This window comes from Schistocerca piceifrons, chromosome X (genome assembly GCF_021461385.2).
Source record: "Schistocerca piceifrons isolate TAMUIC-IGC-003096 chromosome X, iqSchPice1.1, whole genome shotgun sequence".
Classification (NCBI taxonomy): Eukaryota; Metazoa; Arthropoda; class Insecta; order Orthoptera; family Acrididae; genus Schistocerca; species Schistocerca piceifrons.
This window is the reverse complement of record NC_060149.1, coordinates 291,634,314-291,654,455: the sequence shown is the minus strand read 5'-3', so window position 1 is coordinate 291,654,455 and position 20,142 is coordinate 291,634,314. Positions and strand designations below refer to the sequence as shown.

Below are 20,142 nucleotides of genomic sequence, written 5' to 3'. Positions count from 1 at the left end.
ATATTTGATCTTTCTACTGTCTTGACTATACGTGTGAATATTTGTGTTGTGGTTTAGGTCTATATGTTTACAGTGTCTTGCGATGGTCTGGAGGGCGGGAAAAATAAAACTGGACCAGCAAATATTTCATGTATCTTAAGATAGGCAATCCAAGTTACATGAGGGCCTCCTGGGGCAGATGATGTAAGTTGGATTGCCTTTTTTTATAGTGCATGAAATATTTTCCGGGCCAATTTTATTTAGCTTACCCTGTGTGTAAAAGTTAATACGTGCTAAAGCTATAAAATATGTAGTTTAACGTGTAGAAACTAATTTCCGTTATTGGTCAATTTCTTTTTGAATTTTGATGGTAAACAATTAGGGTTATGATCTCTCACTTCCAAAAGTAACACATAGCTGCTGAGAGAGAACCAACGCATGAATACAATTTAGAGCCAAGGCGGAGAGATCGACCGCTGTTCGATTGCATTACTGGCGACAAATCACTGTAAACAGTAATTAGCGTAAAATATCTAGAAGTAACCATGAGGAGCGACCTAATGTGGAATGAGCACATAAAACGAATTTTAGGAAAAGCGGATACCAGGTTGAGATTCATTGGAAAAATCTTACGGAAAGTTAATTCATCCACGAAAGGAATAACCTGCAAAACAACTATTAGACCAATTCATGAGAGTTGCTAATCGTCTAGCAATCTTATAAGGTTGGATTAATGGAAGAGATAGACAGTGTTCTACGAAGAGCGGGGTGTTTTGTTATGGCGCGAGAGTGTTACGGAGATGCTCAACAAACTTCACAGTGACAGACGCCGCAAGAGAGTCATTGTGCATCACGGTGAGGTTTACTGTTGAAATTCCGAGAGAGAACGGTCTGGGAAGAATTGGGCAACATATTACCTTCTCCCACTTTCGTACCGCTAAATGACCACAACGAGAACAGCAAAGAAATTAGAGCTCAATACAGACGTTTACTAACAATCAATAGAAATAGTGTCTGACACATCAAAATATCTTCATCCAGGCTTGAACTGTTGAATTAATACTTTCTGTTTCTACATATTCTTTAGCTAGTAATTATATGCGTGAATTACGAGTTACAATTATCACAAAATCTTCAAAGCACCGTCATTTTAATCACTTGTTGACTATTTTTATTTTTTCCGTAGAATTATCACCTCACCTCTCTTAGTGTCATTTCCAGTTTCTCACATTTCTTTCTGACCACATATTAAAGACGAGAACTGTTTCTTTGAATACATTTATTAATTTATGAGCATGTATGTGCCTTAAATGCAATGTTAACTTACCTCGAAGAAGTTGATTGCATAGAACAGTGTTATATAAATTCCTGAAAACTGCTGAACGATAAAAAGCACAAACATGATTCCCAATGGCTTGTAGCCAGTGGGTTTCAGGAAGGACTTCATGCGCATGGGGAAGCTTGAAACGGCGAGCGCCCGCATGTCCTGCGATCTAACCATCGCAGCTAGCTGTCTCTTGTGTAGCGATTTCTGTAAAAAAAGGGAAGATCGATTAATTTACTGTATTTAGCTGTGTCTCCGCAATAATTTTTGTGGAAATATTATTAAGGCGCTAGCCCAGATTGTGACTGGACAGATGCCTAAGTTTTTTTTTTTTTAGTGTGATTAATGAAAAGGAATTTAAGACGATCCAATCGACTCATTTTATCAGCGATCTTCCAGATTCATGCTTGCCAGTAACTACTGTTATAGCTAATCGACATATATCAGTACCTTTGCCACGAAATGGAACTAATTTTGAGTACATCATTTTATAAAAATTTTAAACTCTCACTTTTTTAGTAACGTTGTAGGGGTCCAGTACTCCGTATATACGTCTTATGTCTTGCAGAGGGCTTCCATACTGTGGCCAGAAGAAGTATAACACGAATAAATGTAATGAGCGGGGTAGCGCTGTGGTTACCACACTGGATTGTGCTCCGTCGCTAGTGACCTCGCTGTCGATGGGACGTTAAACTAATCTCCTCCTCCCCCTTTCCTCCACGAATAAATGTAAAGGCACCTACAAAACATACAGGGTGAAAAGTATTTAAACTGACAAACTCTGGGAGGTTGTAGGGGACATCAAAACAAATATTTTCCCCTAATGTCAGTTTTTCCTATGAGGAGCATTTAAACCGGTAGAGGAAGATTTCTCTGGCGGCAAATGAATTAAACCAACAAATACTTTTCCTTTTTTTTTTTACCAAGAGACAACACATTAACACAACGCAATTTCAATTACAGTAGATCTTCAAAAATGCCTCCATTGACACGTAAACAAAGGTTACACCGTCGGATCATGTTCTGTCTGCACACGGGCAAAAACCCCAGGACTATCCTGAATTGTTCCTGCTGCTGCTACTATCCGGGCAACCAAATCCTCTTCTGATGCAATAGGAGTTGCGTAAACAAGGTTGCGCATCTCTCCCCACACAAAAAAAGTCCAGAGGGGACATATCTGGGGATCGAGCAGGCCATGGTACAGGACCACCTCTGCCAGTCCACGTTTCTGGGAACCGTCGGTCCAGGAATCGACGCACACGACGACTGAAACGTGCCGGCGCCCCGTCATGTTGGAACCACATGCGTTGTCTTTAAGGGAGCGGGACGTCTTCCAGCAATTCTGGCAATGCTCTGGCGAGAAAACTGTAATCGTGCCTGCCATTTAATGGCCTAGGTAGCAGATACGGCCCAATTAAACAGTCCCCAACAACATCGACCCCCACATTAACGAAGAACCGCACTTGATGGCATGTGGATTATCCTCACTCCAAACATACGAATTGTGTATGTTGAAGACTCCATCACGCCCGAACGTTGCTTCATCGGTAAACAACACAGAGGATGGAAATGTAGGATGCATTTCACACTGTTCCAGGTACCACTGCGAAAACTGTGCTCTGGGTGGATAATCAACTGGTTCTAGGTTGTGGACACGTTGTAAGTGAAATGGACGTAACAATTGCTCTCGAAGGACTGTTCTTACATTCGTCTGATTCGTCCCCATGTTACGTGCAATTGCACGAGTGCTGATTGAAGGATCCCGCTCCACATGCTGCAAGACAGCTTCCTCAAATTGCAGCGTTCTTACCGTGCGACGGCGTCCCTGACCAGGTGATCTGCTAAATGACCCGGTCTCTCGCAGACGTTGGTACACAGCAGCAAAGGTCGTATGATGAGGGACACGGCGATTAGGATATTGTTGTTGATAAACCCGCTGTGCAGCTCGTCCGTTGTGGTGCGCTACGTAGCACGCACCAACCATATCAGTGTACTCACCCCAGGTGTATCGCTCCATTAGTAAACAGAGACAATTCACTAATACACTGGTGGACAGCAGTTGCCTACAACTGAAGAGCGTAATACGCCCTCTAACAACTGAAGAGCGTAACACAGCCTCCACCGGTTTAAATAATCCTCATAGGAAAAAATGACATTAGGGAAAAATATTTGTTTTGGGGGTCCCCTACAACCTCCCAGAGTTTGTTGGTTTAAATACTTTTCACGCTGTATGTCTTCGCAGTATTCCCAGAAACACTTAAACGTGTTTTGTCAATTTTTTTTCAGCTCTGAACCTGATATTTTGGGCCTAGCACTTCGTCGCATTCACAGGTGCGGAGATGATCTCTTCAGAAGGTCTGCTTAAGGTACTTTGAAGGCTCGCTTTGGAGTGATGTGTTGGTTCCTGTTATCTTTCATATGCGTCTTTTATTGATACCATCGCTTTGTTTTCTGAAAAAAAATGAATTTTCAGAATGAATTAAAACTTACGAATTAAATCATATGACTACCAAACAATTTTTCTATAAATATATTGGCATCGAATACTGAGAGCGACAAAACCGTGACTATTGAAAGGTTACGTTTTACAGACAGACAGTGTTAACTACTATTTAACTAAGTCCATATACTGGAATTAAACATGTTCCTCAACCCTGAATTCACGTGCTGTTTCAAATAGTTTCATCCAATTTTTCAAGACCACGTCTTCAATATGAAGGAAGACAGAAACCTGGTATGAATTTTAACTTACGTATTGAAACTAAAAGTTCACATTTTTCAACACTACAATTTGTCGATCTATGTGGTTGCCGGTAGGGGTCTCCTGGTGCAGCTAGGTCGCGACCTCGCTCTTTCATTACCCAGTGTGCATCGAGTCTAGATGACAAAAGCCGGCACCGAAAGACGTTTTGGGTTCTCCGTTTCGACAGGTGCAATTCAGCTACAGTTGTGCGGCATAGTAGGTGACTGCACCCCCTGCAGATCCAAGAATTCGATGACCGCACCAGCAGTTTCAAAACACTGCCTTTCTGCGACGAAATCAGCGGAGCGTACACCGGAGGCTCACCGCTGCTTTTCGAACTACGCCTGTCGATGGTTTACTGGTGATTCCCCGGATATGCCGGTTTTATATCATGCTACATTACAGAGTAGCGTTGTATTGGTAGGGGCGTGAACAATTTGATCGAGTGTATGAGATCACAGGAGCTCATATTTGTATCTGTACATATTATAAGTTGAAGTCCATCACTGCGTTTTTCTGTCTTTAGATACGTTTTTCACTAACAGATAGACTGAGTCATGGGGAAGGTTTGTGTATGGAGGGTGAAGCAGCTAAGACAGGCCACTCAAGATATATCGAGAATGAATAAATATATCGATGTGCGGTTTTCGCCAAATCATAGCGGACTATAAGGCGAATTTCCTGACGTTTGCTTGTAATTTTTACTGTTTATGTTCGCAGAATTAAGACATCGACTGTTTTTTCATAGGGAACGGTAAAGTTTTTTCTGTGGCATTTGAATGACGCTTCTAAGACAACTTCCGCGGCATAACATGTATAGGACGTGATCAAATAGTATCAAGATAACATCTCGGCAAACCGCTGTCCTGCGGCCAGGAGAAGATATATTTATGTGGATATGGTGTCTGTTCTGGCAATACCGGCCATGACCTTCGTCTTCGGTGCGGATGCACACGTATTACCCGAACTCTTATGGGACTTGGTAAGAATGTCTTCCACAAGTAATGAGTGTGTTGGGTAGGGACACTACGAATGTAGTATGTGGACATATACGGTGAGAATGTAGGTCTCGCGGGAGGCGTGCGCGAGATAGTCCCTGCAGTCGCTGTATCCTCTGTGCCCTGGGTGGCTCAGACGAATAGAGCGTCTGCCATGTAAGCAGGAGATCCCGGGATCAAGTCCCGGTCGGGGCACGTATTTTCACCTGTCCCCGTGGATATATATCAACGCCCATCAGCAGCTGAAGGTATTAATATATAATTCTAATTTCGCCAGGAGAAGAGGTTCCACAAACGTCTGCCGTATTACACCGAAAATATCAGGGCGGGCAGGAATTCCAAAACCACACATCAGAGATTCAAAACCTGTAACACGAAAACACGGTGCCGAAGCCATAAAACTTGGTCTGTGGAGCAATGGAAGAAAAACATTTGGTCGGATGAGTCTTGTGTAACACTGTATCCAGTTTCTGGCGGAGTTAACGTCCCAAGAATGAAACATGGCAGAGGTTTGGTGATGATTTGGGCAGCCATGTTGAGGTGTTCCATGGGCCCCATTGGTATTACTGCCAAGATTATGTGTTCATTTTGGTTGATCAGGACCATCTTATGGTGCAGTTTTTGTTCTCCACTGGAGATGCTGTTTTCCAGGAGGACAGGGGTCCCATTCACACAGCTCGGGTCAACCAGGACTAGTTTTGTGAGCAGGATGAACCGCCGCATCTCCCCTGGACACCATAGTCACCAGATTTCAATATTATAGGGCCTTTGTGGTCTGCTTTGGAGAAGACGGTGCGTGATAGCTATCAACTTCCATCTTCGTTTCCACTACTTTGCAGGAAGGATGGTGTAAGATTCCTTTGAAAACTATATAGGACCTGTATTTGTCCATTCTGTGACGACTAGAAGCTGTTTTGAATGTCAACGGTTTTCTTATATCCTATTATTAATGGTATTATGTTGTGTATTTGGTGTTGTCCACCCTCTGTACTTTCTGAAGCTTTCTCGCACTTACCGAAAAGAAGGCTGTTTTTTACAATTTACGGGCGAATCTTAATACTGTTCGAGGTCACAGGTGACGTAATTTTAATGACACGGTTAGTATTGGCTAAAGGTCATTAGGAATTTTTTTGACAATCTTGCAGTCGCTGTAGTTGTTATTTACCCCAGTTGAGTGAGTCAGCACTCCATGTACTACAATAGGTAGTTTACCTATATTATAACCTAGTGTATGTTTACTTCCTGTGAAGTCTCGTCAAGGACAAGTTTTGCACCCCTACCAGCGACACTGTTGGAAATGAGAAGGCAGATTACTACAGTCATTGAGGACATTATGTCAGACTTTCTTGAAAGACAGCCGCATCAAACATGTACAACATTTGTACAACTTGGCTTCAAGAAGGCTTTAGCCATTACGACGCCATTGTCATATGGTTTTTAACCATAGGCGTGAAGAAACTGCAGAAGTTTTTTGGTACTATATCCTCAAGAAATAGAAGAAGAATGGGTAACTTTGAGAGATGAAATAGCGAAGGTAGCAGAGGATCAAGTAGGTAAAAATATGAGGGCTAATAGGAATCCTTGGGTAACAGAAGAGATATTGAATTTAACTGATGAAAGGAGAAAATATAAAAATGCAGTAAATGAAGCAGGCAAAAAGGAATACAAACGTCTCAAAAATGAGATCGGCAGGAAGTGCAAAATGGCTAAGCAGGCATGGCTAGAGGACAAATGTAAAGATAGAGGCTTATCGCACTAGGGGTAAGATAGATACTGCCTACAGGAAAATAAAAGAGACCTTTGGAGAAAAGAGAACCACTTATATGAACATCAAGAGCTCAGATGGAAACCCAGTTCTAAGCAAAGAAGGGAAAGCAGAAAGGTGGAAGGAGTATATAGAGGGTCTATACAGGGGCGATGTTCTTGAGGACAATATTATAGAAATGGAAGAGATTGTAGATGAAGATGAAATAGGAGATATGATACTGCGTGAAGAGTTCGACAGAGCACTGAAAGACCTAAGTCGAAACAAGGCCCCGGGAGTAGACGACATTCCATTAGAACTACTGACAGCCTTGGGAGAGCCGGCCCAACAAAACTCTACCATCTAGTAAGCAAGATGTATGAGACAGGCGAAATACCCTCAGACTTCAAGAACAATATAATAATTCCAATCCCAAAGAAAGCAGGTGTTGACAGATGTGAAAATTACCGAACTATCAGTTTAGTAAGCCACGGCTGCAAAATATTAACACGAATTCTTTGCAGACGAATGGAAAATCTGGTAGAAGCCGACCTCGGGGAAGATCAGTTTGGATTCCGTAGAAATGCTGGATCACGTGAGGCAATACTGACCCTAGGACTTATCTTAGAAGCTAGATTAAGAAAAGGCAAACCTACGTTTCTAGCATTTGTAGACTTAGAGAAAGCTTTTGACAATGTTGACTGGAATACTCTCCTCCAAATTCTGAAGGTGGCAGGGGTAAAATACAGGGAACGAAAGGCTATTTACAATTTGTACAGAAACCAGATGGCAGTTATAAGAGTCGAGGGGCATGAAAGGGAAACAGTGGTTGGGAAGGGAGTGAGACAGGATTGTAGCCTCTCCCCGATGTTATTCAATATGTATATTGAGCAAGCAGTGAAGGAAACAAAAGAAAAATTCGGAGTAGGTATTGAAATCCATGGAGAAGAAATAAAAACTTTGAGGTTCGCCGATGACATTGTAATTCTGTCAGAGACAGCAAAGGACCTGGAAGAGAAGCTGAACGGAATGGACAGTGTCTTGAAAGGAGGATATAAGATGAACATCAACACAAGCAAAACGAGGATAATGGAATGTAGTCGAATCAAATCGGGTGATGCTGCGGGAATTAGATAAGGAAATGAGACGCTTAAAGTAGTAAATGAGTTTTGCTCTTTGGGGAGCAAAATAACTGATGATAGTCGAAGTAGAGAGGATATAAAATATAGACTGGCAATGGCAAGGAAAGCGTTTCTGAAGATGATAAATTTATTAACATCGAGTATAGATTTAAGTGTCAGGAAGTCGTTTCTGAAAGTATTTGTATGGAGTGTAGCCATGTATGGAAGTGAAACGTGGACGATAAATAGTTTAGAGAACAAGAGAATAGAAGCTTTCTAAATGTGGTGCTACAGAAGAATGCTGAAGATTAGATGGGTAGATCACATAACTAATGAGGAAGTATTGAATAGGAGAGATGAGAAATTTGTGGCACTACTTGACTAGGAGAAGGGATCGGTTGGTAGGGCATATTCTGAGGTAACAAGGGTTCACCAATTTAGTATTGGAGGGCAGCGTGGAGGGTAAAAATCGTAGAGGGAGACAAAGAGATGAATACACTAAGCAGATTCAGAAGGATGTAGGTTGCAGTAGGTACTGGGAGATGAAGAAGCTTGCACAGGATAGAGTAGCATGGAGAGCTGCATCAAACCAGTCTCTGGACTGAAGACCACAACAACAACAACATCCTCAACTGCACTGTTCATAACAAGGCAAGCTACCAACTATTTATTTGTTATAGTTGAAAAAGGACAGCCAGACTTATTTCAACCCATACTGTGAACGAGCGTGTTTTTTGCCAGTATAGAGACAGTCATATCCAAAGGTTATGACTGTGTCATTTCAAGTACGGGATTCATTCTTTTTTTTAAATTCCACATCAAAATTTATCAGTGCTGAATGTAACAGCAGCAACAATAATTTCTGCGTTGTAGTCAGTTCATTGAGACAGAGTATTACACGTCTTTCTTGGTTGGTTGCAGTACTTAGGTAAATTCTGTTTGCATAAAATCAATCATTAAAATTTTAAGAGTATATTAACTTTTTTTAGATGACAAATATCAACTTAAATTGTCTTTTAAAAGATCTGATGTAACGAAGGGGTGTCGATAAATATCTTGCCTGTTTGGTTCTGGTTCTCCAACGCAAATTCTAACAATAATAAAACATAAAAGTTGAATGTATAGATTTCATTATCAAAATTCTTTCCATCAGAACGTGGCGATAGTAAATACAAAGTAGCAGAGTTGAATTTCAGGAGGAATTGCTCAAGGTGAGTTTAGTCAAGTTTCCTGTTCCAATGATAAATGCAATCACTATTTTAGTGAAAAATAGAAATTATCAAAACGATAATTGACGGTAAGCAATGAAGTGCGGCGAATATTTTGTTGCTACATACAACGACCCAATAGTTTTTTGCCTGCTAAACGCTTAAGAAAAAGTTCGGTACTTAAAATTCAGTCAGGTCAAAGAGGGCATTATAGTGTAACATAGTGTTGAAAGTGTCGGTATTGTTGCTTGTATTCGCGAGTTCCGAATTTAGACGCTACGGAAGACCGACAAAGTCCTAGCAAGGTCACGCTATTTCACAGACGCTACCAGACTCGTAAAAACAGACGCAAAAAGAATACTTACAAAAACAGCGACAGAGTCGGTATAATACTGATAACTCGCTGTGTGGCAGCATGCTGACAGAGGTCTCTCAGTGGAGCACAGAAAGCTGGATGAAATATGCGTGAGGTCAGCGTAAGTACAGCGTCAAATGGGGGCTGGCTCCTCTACGCGAAACCGTTGAAGAAACGGGAAAAAGACTTAAAGTGTGTCAATTAGCGAGCAGTAACGGTGCATTGTAGTGGTGTTTATCATTACAACATGACCCGCAGACATTTGGATGACTTCTCACGGAGAAGAATCATCGGGAAACTGGGAAAAGGACGAAGTGCGGCGAGTGTAACCCAGGAGTTTGGTGTTGCGCTACCTTGTCGAAGAGGCAGGAAGGGACTTAGTTGAAGCAGCGGGTGCAATTGCAGCCACGTTTAACAGCACTGCAAGGCACGCAAACTCGTGCTCCACAGTGGCACGGCGACTGCATGGGGTTAGTCTTTTTGCCGGACGATCAGTACACTGTGTTCCGTTGACACCTGCAGATCGGCGGCACCGTTTGCGATGGTGCTAAGAGCATAGAGACTGGTCCAACGAAGTGTGCAATCATGTGCGGTTCTTCAATGAGAGCAGATTCAGTCTGAGTAGTTATTCTGGACGTCCCCTCATACGGCGAAAGGTGGGAACACGTAATGCACCCAGGAACATGGTCGAAGATGATCGTTTTGGTGATCCAGTTGTGTGGGGAGGCAAAATGTTGCTTGGGCGTACTGACTTCCACATCTTTGAATACGGTACAATCACCGGACATCGTTATTATGACACTATACTCCTTCCCCAAGTGTGTTTTCTCAGGGGTTCACTCGGTCTCGACTTCATTTTTATGGCCGATAGTGCACGACCGCATGGAACAGCGCAGGTGGAGGAGTTCTTGGAACAAGAGGATATTCAGTGAATAGACTGGGCTGCCTATTCCGCCGACTTAAATCCCATGGAGTACGTGTGGGATTTATTGGGGGGTGACGTATTGCAGCACGTGCACATGCATCAATGAGTGTCCAGCGGCTGTCAAGCGCGTTGCTGGAGGAATGGAACTCCTTACCAACCTTATGGCCAGAATGGCAGGATGTTGAAAACCATGAATTGCCGCCTACGGTGATCGCACATCCAATGAAGGACCATGTCTCGCCTTTTATAATGTCCAGCGGATCATCATAGATCGCGGCGATTTCAGTGGAACTATACTGCTGGCCATTAAAAGTGCTACACCAACAAGAAAAGCACATGATAAACGGGTATTCATTGGACAAATATGTTATACTAGAACTGATATGTGATTACATTTTCACGCGATTTGGGTGCATAGATCCTGAGAAATCAGTACACAGAACAACCACCTCTGACCGTAATAACGGCCCTGATATGCCTGGGCATTGAGTCAAACAGCGCTTGGATGGCGTGCACAGGTACAGCTGCCCATGCAGCTTCAACGCGATACTATAGTTCATCAAGAGTAGTGACTGGCGTATTGTGACGAGCCAGTTGCTCGGCCACCATTGACCAGACGTTTTCAATTGGTGAGAGATCTGGAGAATTTACTGGCCAGGGCAGCAGTCGAACATTTTCTGTATCCAGAAAGGCCCGTACAGGACCTGCAACATGCGGTCGTGCATTATCCTGCTGAAATGTAGGGTTTCGCAGGGATCGAATGAAGGGTAGAGCCACGGGTCGTAACACATCTGAAATGTAGCGTCCACTGTTGAAAGTGCCGTCAATGCAAACAAGAGGTGACCGAGACGTGTAACCAATGGCACCCCATACCATCACGCTGGGTGATACGCCAGTATGGCGATGACGAATACACGCTTCCAATGTGCATTCACCGCGATGTCGCCAAATACGGATGCGACCATCATGATGCTGTAAACAGAACCTGGAGTCATCTGAAAAAAATGACGTTTTGCCATTCGTGCACCCAGGTTCGTCGTTGAGTACACCATCGCAGGCGCTCCTGTCTGTGATGCAGCGTCAAGGGTAACCGCAGCCATTGTCTCCGAGCTGATAGTCCATGCTGCTGCAAACGTCGTCGAACTGTTCGTGCAGCTGGTTGTTGTCTTGCAAAAGTCCCCATCTGTTGACTCAGGGATCGAGACGTGGCTGCACGATCCGTTACAGCCATGCGGATAAGATGCCTGTCATCTCGACTGCTAGTGATACGAGGCCTTTGGGATCCAGTTTTTTTTTTTTTTTTCCTTTATTGAATTTCAATTCCCCCCGAAGGGGGCGGGCTGGCAGCAGCTTAGGACGCCGCTCTGCAGCCTACAGGTTTTCTGACAAAGAGCAGGAGAATAAATAATAATAAAAAACAGGCGATAAAATCGGGGACTCATTGAGTAACAAGGTGAAAAGAAAATGGGGAAATGAAAACAAACAACAGAGGGATGATGAAGCGAATAAAAATACATACGGAGCAGACAGGGGATGGGATCCAGCACGGCGTTCCGTATTACCCTCCTGAACCCACCGATTCCAAATTCTGCTAACAGTAATTGGATCTCGACCAACGCGAGCAGCAATGTCGCGATACGATAAAATGCAACCGCGATAAGCTACAATCCGATCTTTATCAACGTCGGAAACGTGATGGTACGCATTTCTCCTCCTTACACGAGGCATCACAACAACATTTCACCAGGCAACGCCGGTCAACCGCTGTTTGTGTATGAGAAATCGGTTGGAAACTTTCCTCATGTCAGCACGTTGTAGGTGTCGCCACCGGCGCCAACCCTGTGTGAATGCTGTGAAAAGTTAAACATTTGCATATCACAGCATCTTCTTCCTGTCGGTTAAATTTCGCGTCTGTAGAACGTCATCTTCGTTGTGTAGCAATTTTAATGGCCGGTAGTGTAATTTCTTGGAGCAAAAATATCGCTTCTCTTCGTCTCATTGGATATTTCTTTCAGTTTCCTTCTCTACTATACTGTAGCTGTTCTTTCTATATATGGTCAAAGTTTCATCGAGCTATGTTGCGTGGCAATGGAACATCATAGGAAACTACTTTCGGCCATAATTTTGCACACTAGTGCGTGTTCAACGTTTATTCACTGACATCTATACTCACTGTCTTCCAGGGCTGGTTAGAGACAACGCTCAGGCCTTATATGAAGTTCTGCATCTCATCTCAAGAAGATTATAGAAAGAAGAGGAATAGCATTCTAAGAGCTCCTATCTCTGCAAGGAGTGTATGGCAGTCTTTAATTGACAGTGTAATCAAGTTCTTTATGCGTGAGAGCTGCTTCGAAGATACCAGGTCAAAAATATTTAGATACTCAGAGCATGCTATAAGTTAAAATTAAAGCAATTGCTTTAATTTGTAAACGATCGCTGACCACGCAGCCATGATGAAAACTTTAAGCATGTTATAAGAATAAAACACAGCTCTGCGTTTGACCATTTCTCAGCCTTCGAACTCGTCTGGAAAATGAACTAAAAGTAGCAACCAAAAGAGCCATCTCTTTAATCTTAGCATCTAAAATGGTTAAAAATAGCACATGAGATTCAATTCAATGGCAAGTACTAAACTAAACTTACGTTTTTGCCACCGAACCATTTGAGCGATGCCTCTGCTTCGTCAACTCTTCCTCTTGCAATGAGCCAGACAGGGCTCTCGGGAATGCACGTCCATACGAGAATTATTGGTACAATTATGTATATCATACTCAGCCAGGAACAGGTTCGCCAATGTAGTAATGCTCCTTCGCCGTAGATTATAAGCATTCCTAGAAAAAAGAGCGAACAACGTTTCATTCTGTTTTACGAGAAATATATCCGACACATAAGATTTCACAATTTTTGGAGGAGGTCAATATATTTCTGCATTCAAAATAACTCGTAAACTGTTTAGAATAAAATGAAATTAAAAATTTAAAGAAACTCTGAAAGTACTGTGCGTTGATGAACTACGAAATCATTCCCCTGCAGCTGTCATTTTGACCAAGTCAAGTTTGCAGATAATATCATTTTGATTTACTTGTGAGCTGTGTACCAATGAACATGCAGTGAATGGAAACTGACATTGCAAGTCGGATTCAGACACAATGCACAAAACGCGACATCAACATTCACTAAAAAATCTTAGAGGTCAAAAGTCGTCTATTCGTTTTGATTTAGAGTAATCCAGATAGGTGCTACCTTTTCCGATTATATCTTCAATCAGTTTTAATTGTCTAATTTGCTATTACTTTGGTGGACCCACCTTTTCCCACATAACTACAGAATTTCTTTTCCCCGTGGACTTGAAAGGGGACCGGGAGGAGGCTAGTAATTTACTTACTTCTTGCATACCACATTCATGTACCGTGCTTACAGTGTCACACGTTCCTGGTAGCATACATTCTTTACTAAGATTGCCCAATAGAGGGATGCTACGGGTATGGTACGAACATACGTAGACGCAGTTCACATCAAACAATCGGTTTTATTAATGGTGAGGAATACACGAGAATTTATTACTTTATCTCTTGAAAAGCAAGATTGTTGACCATTCTGGAGATTTCATAGGGTGTGGAAAATGCGTGACAGGGTTCAATATTCACAAGTCAATTATGATCACTATAATAATACGAATACCATCACAAAGTATACACAACATTATTGAATCCATATAAAAAGCAAAAATGGTCCCTCGACGCATGTAGTGATTATAATCAGTCAAGATTGAATGGGAACGTTGGCACTCGTGAATTGGGAGTGGTTTTTGAAACTAGCAAATGTCACAAAAGGGAAAATAACTCAGTTTTTAATTGTGCAATTAAGTGCTCAAAGAGGTTCTAAGAGCTTCATGATCTCAGCCCAATGCCATAAAACCATACTGGCAAAGACAGAGGAATTGAACTACAGCGGGATAGTATCAGAGATCAGAACTTTCCCAAGAAAGTCAATAAATTCAATAACTTCGTTTAAATCTCTTTTCCACCACGCGAAAAGGAGTTAATTCTATGTAGAATACCAGGTGTAAAAGTATGAAACCAGAATTTGGTTGCAATAATTACACTCTGTTGTTTGAAACTGATAAATAATCTTTTATTCAAAATAATCCCACTGTTATTTATACATTTCTGAGAGCGTGTCCCAGTGATGCAGCCGGCCGGAGTGGCCGTGGGGTTCTAGGCGCTACAGTGTGGAACCGCGAGACCGCTACGTCGCAGGTTCGAATCCTGCCTCGGGCATGGATGTGTGTGATGTCCTTAGGTTAGTTAGGTCCAAGTAGTTCTAAGTTCTAGGGGACTGATGACCTCAGATGTTAAGTCCCATACTGCTCAGAGCCATTTTTGAACCAGTGACGCAAATAGATGATAATCGGACGGAGCATAGTTTGGAGAACAAGCCGCATGCTCTAGTATTTCCCAAATGAACGCCTCGATCGGTTCCCTGATTCGTTTTGCTGTGTGTGATGGGGCGTTATCATGGAGGATTGAAGTGAAGGGAGGATGAGTGACGTAGCGTCGATGTAGTGGGAGAGGGAGAGGGAAAGAGAGTGAGTGAACTAGAAAAAGTGTCGAGTGTGCTATCTGTGAAGAGTTTGAAGTACCAGTTCATTGAAATTGAGTGGTTAGTTCACACTTCACTGGAGTGAAGCGTTCATTTGAACGACTCATTCACGAGCTCCCCATCACTACACAACTGGCATATCTGAAAACTCATTCACTATGCGGCTCCCAAAACAGGGTTTCGTAAACCGATTTTAAGCTACCGTTTCTGGTAGGTCATGTGAACATTCCAGAATCTATCGTGGGAATCCGTTTCTAGGTGCTGGTTTTCCACTTACTCAATCGATTTTTGTTCCCACGTAAACGCACAACCGTTTTTGAACGTGGTTGAGTTGTCCAGGTTACGCCATTTTTTCAAAGTATACGGCTAATATGGAGATAGTGACTTATTGTGCAGTGAAGGAAAAGCAGAAATATTAGACTCAGCACGAATCTATCTCTAACGTTTAAGTGAAGAGAAACAGCGATTGTCCTGACTAAATCAGAAGCTGGAACAGCTGTTTTCCAGACGCCGTATTTAACTAAGCTAGCAAATCCGCTTCAGACCTTAACATGTAAACACCACAGCGAAAAACTGTTTGAGAAATTTGGTTTTCGTCTTTCGGAAGATGTGACGCATGTAAACGTAGTGTTTCACTCATACATTTGCTCTTACAGATTCCCACCTACAACGTGCTGACATGAGGAAAGTTTCCAACCGATTTCTCATACACAAACAGCAGTTGACCGGCGTTGTCTGGTGAAACGTTGTTGTGATGCCTCGTGTAAGCAGGAGAAATGCGTACCATCGCGTTTCCGACTTTGATGAAGGTCCGATTGTAGCCTACCGCGATTGCGGTTTATCGTTTCGCGACATTGCTGCTCGCGTTGGTCGAGATCCAATGACTGTTAGCAGAATATGGAATCTGTGGGTTCAGGAGGGTAATACGGAACGCCGTGCAGGATCCCAAAGGCCTCGTATCACTAGCAGTCGAGATGACAGGAATCTTATCCGCATGGCTGTAACGGATCGTGCAGCCACGTCTCGATCCCTGAGTCAACAGATGGGAACGTTTGCAACACAACAACCATCTGCACGAACAGTTCGACGACGTTTGCAGCAGCATGGACTATCAACTCGGAGACCATGGCTGTGGTTAGCCTTGACGCTGCATCACAGACAAGAGCGCCTGCGATGGTGTACTCAACGACGAACCTGGGAACACGAATGGCAAAACGTCATTTTTTCGGATGAATCCAGGTTCTGTTTACAGTATCATGATGGTCGCATCCGTGTTTGGCGACATCGCGGTGAACGCACATTGGAAGCGTGTATTCGTCATCGCCATACTGGCGTGATGGTATGGGGTGCCATTGGTTACACGTCTCGGTCACCTCTTGTTCGCATTGACGGCACTTTGAACAGTGGACGTTACATTTCAGATGTGTTACGACCCGTGGCTCTACCCTTCTTTCGATCCCTGCGAAACCCTACATTTCAGCAGGATAATGCACGAGCACATGTTACAGGTCCTGTACGGGCCTTTCTGGATACAGAAAATGTTCGCAGTCACTACTCTTGATGAACTGTGGTATCGATTTGAAGCTGCATGGGCAGCTGTACCTGTACACGCCATCCAAGCTCTGTTTGACTCAATGCCCAGGCGTATCAAGGCCGTTATTACGGCCAGAGGTGGTTGTTCTGGGTACTGATTTCTCAGGATCCATGCACCCAAATTGCATGAAAATGCAATCACATGTCAGTTCTAGTATAATATATTTGTCCAATGAATACCCATTTATCGTCTGCATTTCTTCTTGGTGTAGCAATGTCAATGGCCATTAGTGTATACTCCAACATAAAGACAAGTCTTGGAACGTTTTTACCAATAGCCTCGAAAAGTACTTGACCTATGTACTTCTCCTGGTTATAAAATCCTATTTTTCAATATAATCTCCGTTTAATGCGAGCGCCACCTTATGGGACGGCCTGTCTGCCCCATGGTACCACTCTATTGGTCGACGTCGGACCCAACCTCTTGCCGCATCAATAACCTCCCTCATCATCCACGTACTGCTTCCCGCGGAGTGCATTCTTCATTGGGCCAGACAGATGGAAGTCGGAAGGTGCGAGATCCAGGCTGTAGGGCGGATGAGGAATATCAGTCCAATGAAGTTTTGTGAGCTCCTCTCGGGTGCACAGACTTGGGTGACACCTTGCGTTGTCATTGAGAAGGAGAAGTTCGTTTGCATTTTTGTGGCTGCGAACACGCTCAAGTCGTTTCTTCATACCCAAGGGTAGCGCAATACACCTCAGAATTGATCGTTGCTCCATGACGGAAGACATCAAACAGAATAATCCCTTCAGAGCCCCAGAAGTCGTCGCTATGACGTTACCGGCTCAGGGTGTGGCTTTGAAGTTTTTCTTCAGAGGAGAGATGGTGTGGTGTCACTCCATGGATTGTCCTTTTGTTCCCGGTTCTAAGTGAGGAACCCATGTTGCATCGCCTGTGATGATGTTCGACAAAAGATCGTCACGATCAGCCTCGTAACGAGTAAGCAATTTCGTACAGATGGATCATCGTTGCTCCTTATGGTCTTCTGTTAGACGGTGAGGAACCCAGCGGGCACACAGCTTTGAGTACCCCAACTAGTGGACGAGTGTGTCAGCACTACCAACAGAGGTGTCCAGCTGAGCAGCGAGGTGTTGGACTGTGATCTGTCGATCACCTCGAATGAGAGTGTCCGCACGTTCCAACACTGTGGGAGTCACAGCTGCGTGCGGCTGGCCAGCACGCGGAAGATCGGACAGGTTTGCGCGACCTTGTTGCGATGATGACAAGGCGCCTCGCCCAACGACTCACTGTGCTTTTGTTCACTACCAGGCTTCCGTAGACATTCTGCTAGCGCCTATGAATATCTGCGATGCTCTGGTTTTCCGCCAAAAGACAGTCAGTGACAGCTCTCTGCTTGCAGCGCATCTCCTATACAGATGCCATTTTCTAGGCCACGTATTGCGCCGTCACCTACCGGAACATCATGAAACTGTAGGGACTGAAGCGGGAATGTTGGACGATGTCCCACAACAGATTCCACATATTTTCAACCGAAATTGGCCGAGAAAAAAGAACTTATTGAATGCCCCTCTTTGTTACTAACAAGCTCGAAAAGTTCTTGACTGATTTACTTCAAATTTTTACACAATACTGTAATAAACATTCATAAGACGTTGGCTATATATTTTTTTAAACGACAATGTACAGGTTTTCTGTTAAACCCGACTGGGAGAAAGAAAATACTGTGCTGTTCTGTGAAAATGCCCGATTTTGATTTCTTTCTCGCAGTCAGTTTCAACTACGGTAGAAGGGTATGTAAACCATTAGACAAATTGTTTTTCCTATATGTATTGTTTCTCCTCATACAGTGATTCACACAGAAATGGTATACACAACAATGTGCTGTACTGTTTCCTTCCTCGCCATCGATTTTATAGAAAACAGGAATGTTGTATTTATGGCTTATCGGCTTAAAATTGGAATACTACTACAGAATCTGAATTGTCCGAATTTTTCTAACCCTATCTATTCACAGATTAAAACATTAAAACTATGTGAAATACTGTCACCGAAACTACTATCCTCACATATACAGCAGTTGGTAAGATAGATGTGTGCTATGCTCGTATACCAGTGATACCAAAAGATTTACCAATTCATTTTAAGCGACTACAATTCCCAATCAAGATCCCGTTCGCAATAACAGTAAGCAAGGCTCAACGTGAGAGAGAGGGGTAAGAGGACAGAGAGTGGGAAGGGAGGAAATAGAAATAGGGATGGGAGAAAAGAAGGAACCGCGCTACCGCTACGGTCGCAGGTTCGAATCCAGTTTCGGGCATGGATGTGTGAGATGTCCTTAGGTTAGTTAGGTTTAAGTAGTTCTAAGTTCTAGGGGACTGATAACCTCAGCAGTTAGGTCCCATAGTGCTCACAGCCATTTGAACCATTTGAAGGGCGTCGTTGGTTCAAATGGCTCTGAGCACTATGGGACTCAACTGCTGTGGTTATCAGTCCCCTAGAACTTAGAACTACTTAAACCTAACTAACCTAAGGACATCACACACATCCATGCCCGAAGCAGGATTCGAACCTGCGACCGTAGCAGTCGCACGGTTCCGGATTGCGCGCCTAGAACCGCGAGACCACCGCGGCCGGCGAAGGGCGTCGTAATATGTAATAGGCACACATCTATCCAGGCCATCACACAGGAATTCCAAACTGCATCAGGATCCACTGCAAGTACTATGACAGTTAAGCGGGAGGTTAGGAAACTTGGATTTCATGATTAAGTGGGTACTCATAAGCTACACATCACGCCGGTAAATGCCAAACGACGCCTCGCTTTGTGTAAGGAGCGTAAACATTGGACGATTGAACAATGGAAAAACGTTGTGTGGAGTGACGAATCACGGTACACAATGTGGAGATCTGATGGCAGGGTGTGGGTATGGCGAATGCCCGGTGAACATCATCTGCCAGCGTGTGTAGTGCTAACAGTAAAATTCGGAGGCGGTGATGTTATTGTGTGGTCGTGTTTTTCATGGAGGCGGCTTGCACCCCTTGTTGTTTTGCGTGGCACTGTCACAGTACAGGCCTACATTGATTTTTTAAGCACCTTCTTTATTCCCATTTTTGAAGAGCAATTCGGGAATGGCGATGGGCATCTTTCAACACGATCGAGCACCTGTTCGTAAAACACGGCCTGTGGCGGAGTGGTTACACGACAATAACATCCCTGTAATGGACTGGCCTGCACGGAGTCCTGACCTGAATCCTATAGTGCACCTTTGGGATGTTTTCGAACGCCGACTTCGTGCTAGGCCTCACCGACCGACATCGATACGTCTCCTCAGTGCAGCAGTCCGTGAATAATATGCTGCCATTTCCCAAGAAACCTTCCAGCACCTGGATGAACGTATGCCTGCGAGAGTGGAAGCTGTTATCAAGGCTAAGGGTGAGCCAACACCATACTGAAATCCAGCATTACCGATGGAGGGCGCCCCGAACTTGTAAGTCATTTTCAGCCAGGTGTCCAGATATTTTTGATCACATAGTGTGTTTAGCGGTTCGCTAGTACAATATAAAATAGTCCATTGTTATTTGTAAATG

General features: G+C 43.5%; 1 protein-coding gene across 1 annotated transcript in view; it reads right to left on the bottom strand.

Annotated features, from left to right (window-relative positions):
* The window catches only part of LOC124721304 (facilitated trehalose transporter Tret1-2 homolog), a 313,685-nt gene that overhangs the window by 44,067 nt on the left and 249,476 nt on the right, over positions 1-20,142 (bottom strand). The window contains exons 6-7 of the mRNA XM_047246213.1: positions 13,041-13,228; positions 1,307-1,510 (exon numbers count right to left, since the gene is read on the bottom strand). Coding sequence (XP_047102169.1) covers positions 1,307-1,510; positions 13,041-13,228 — 392 coding nt within the window. The remainder of the gene's footprint in view (positions 1-1,306; positions 1,511-13,040; positions 13,229-20,142) is intronic.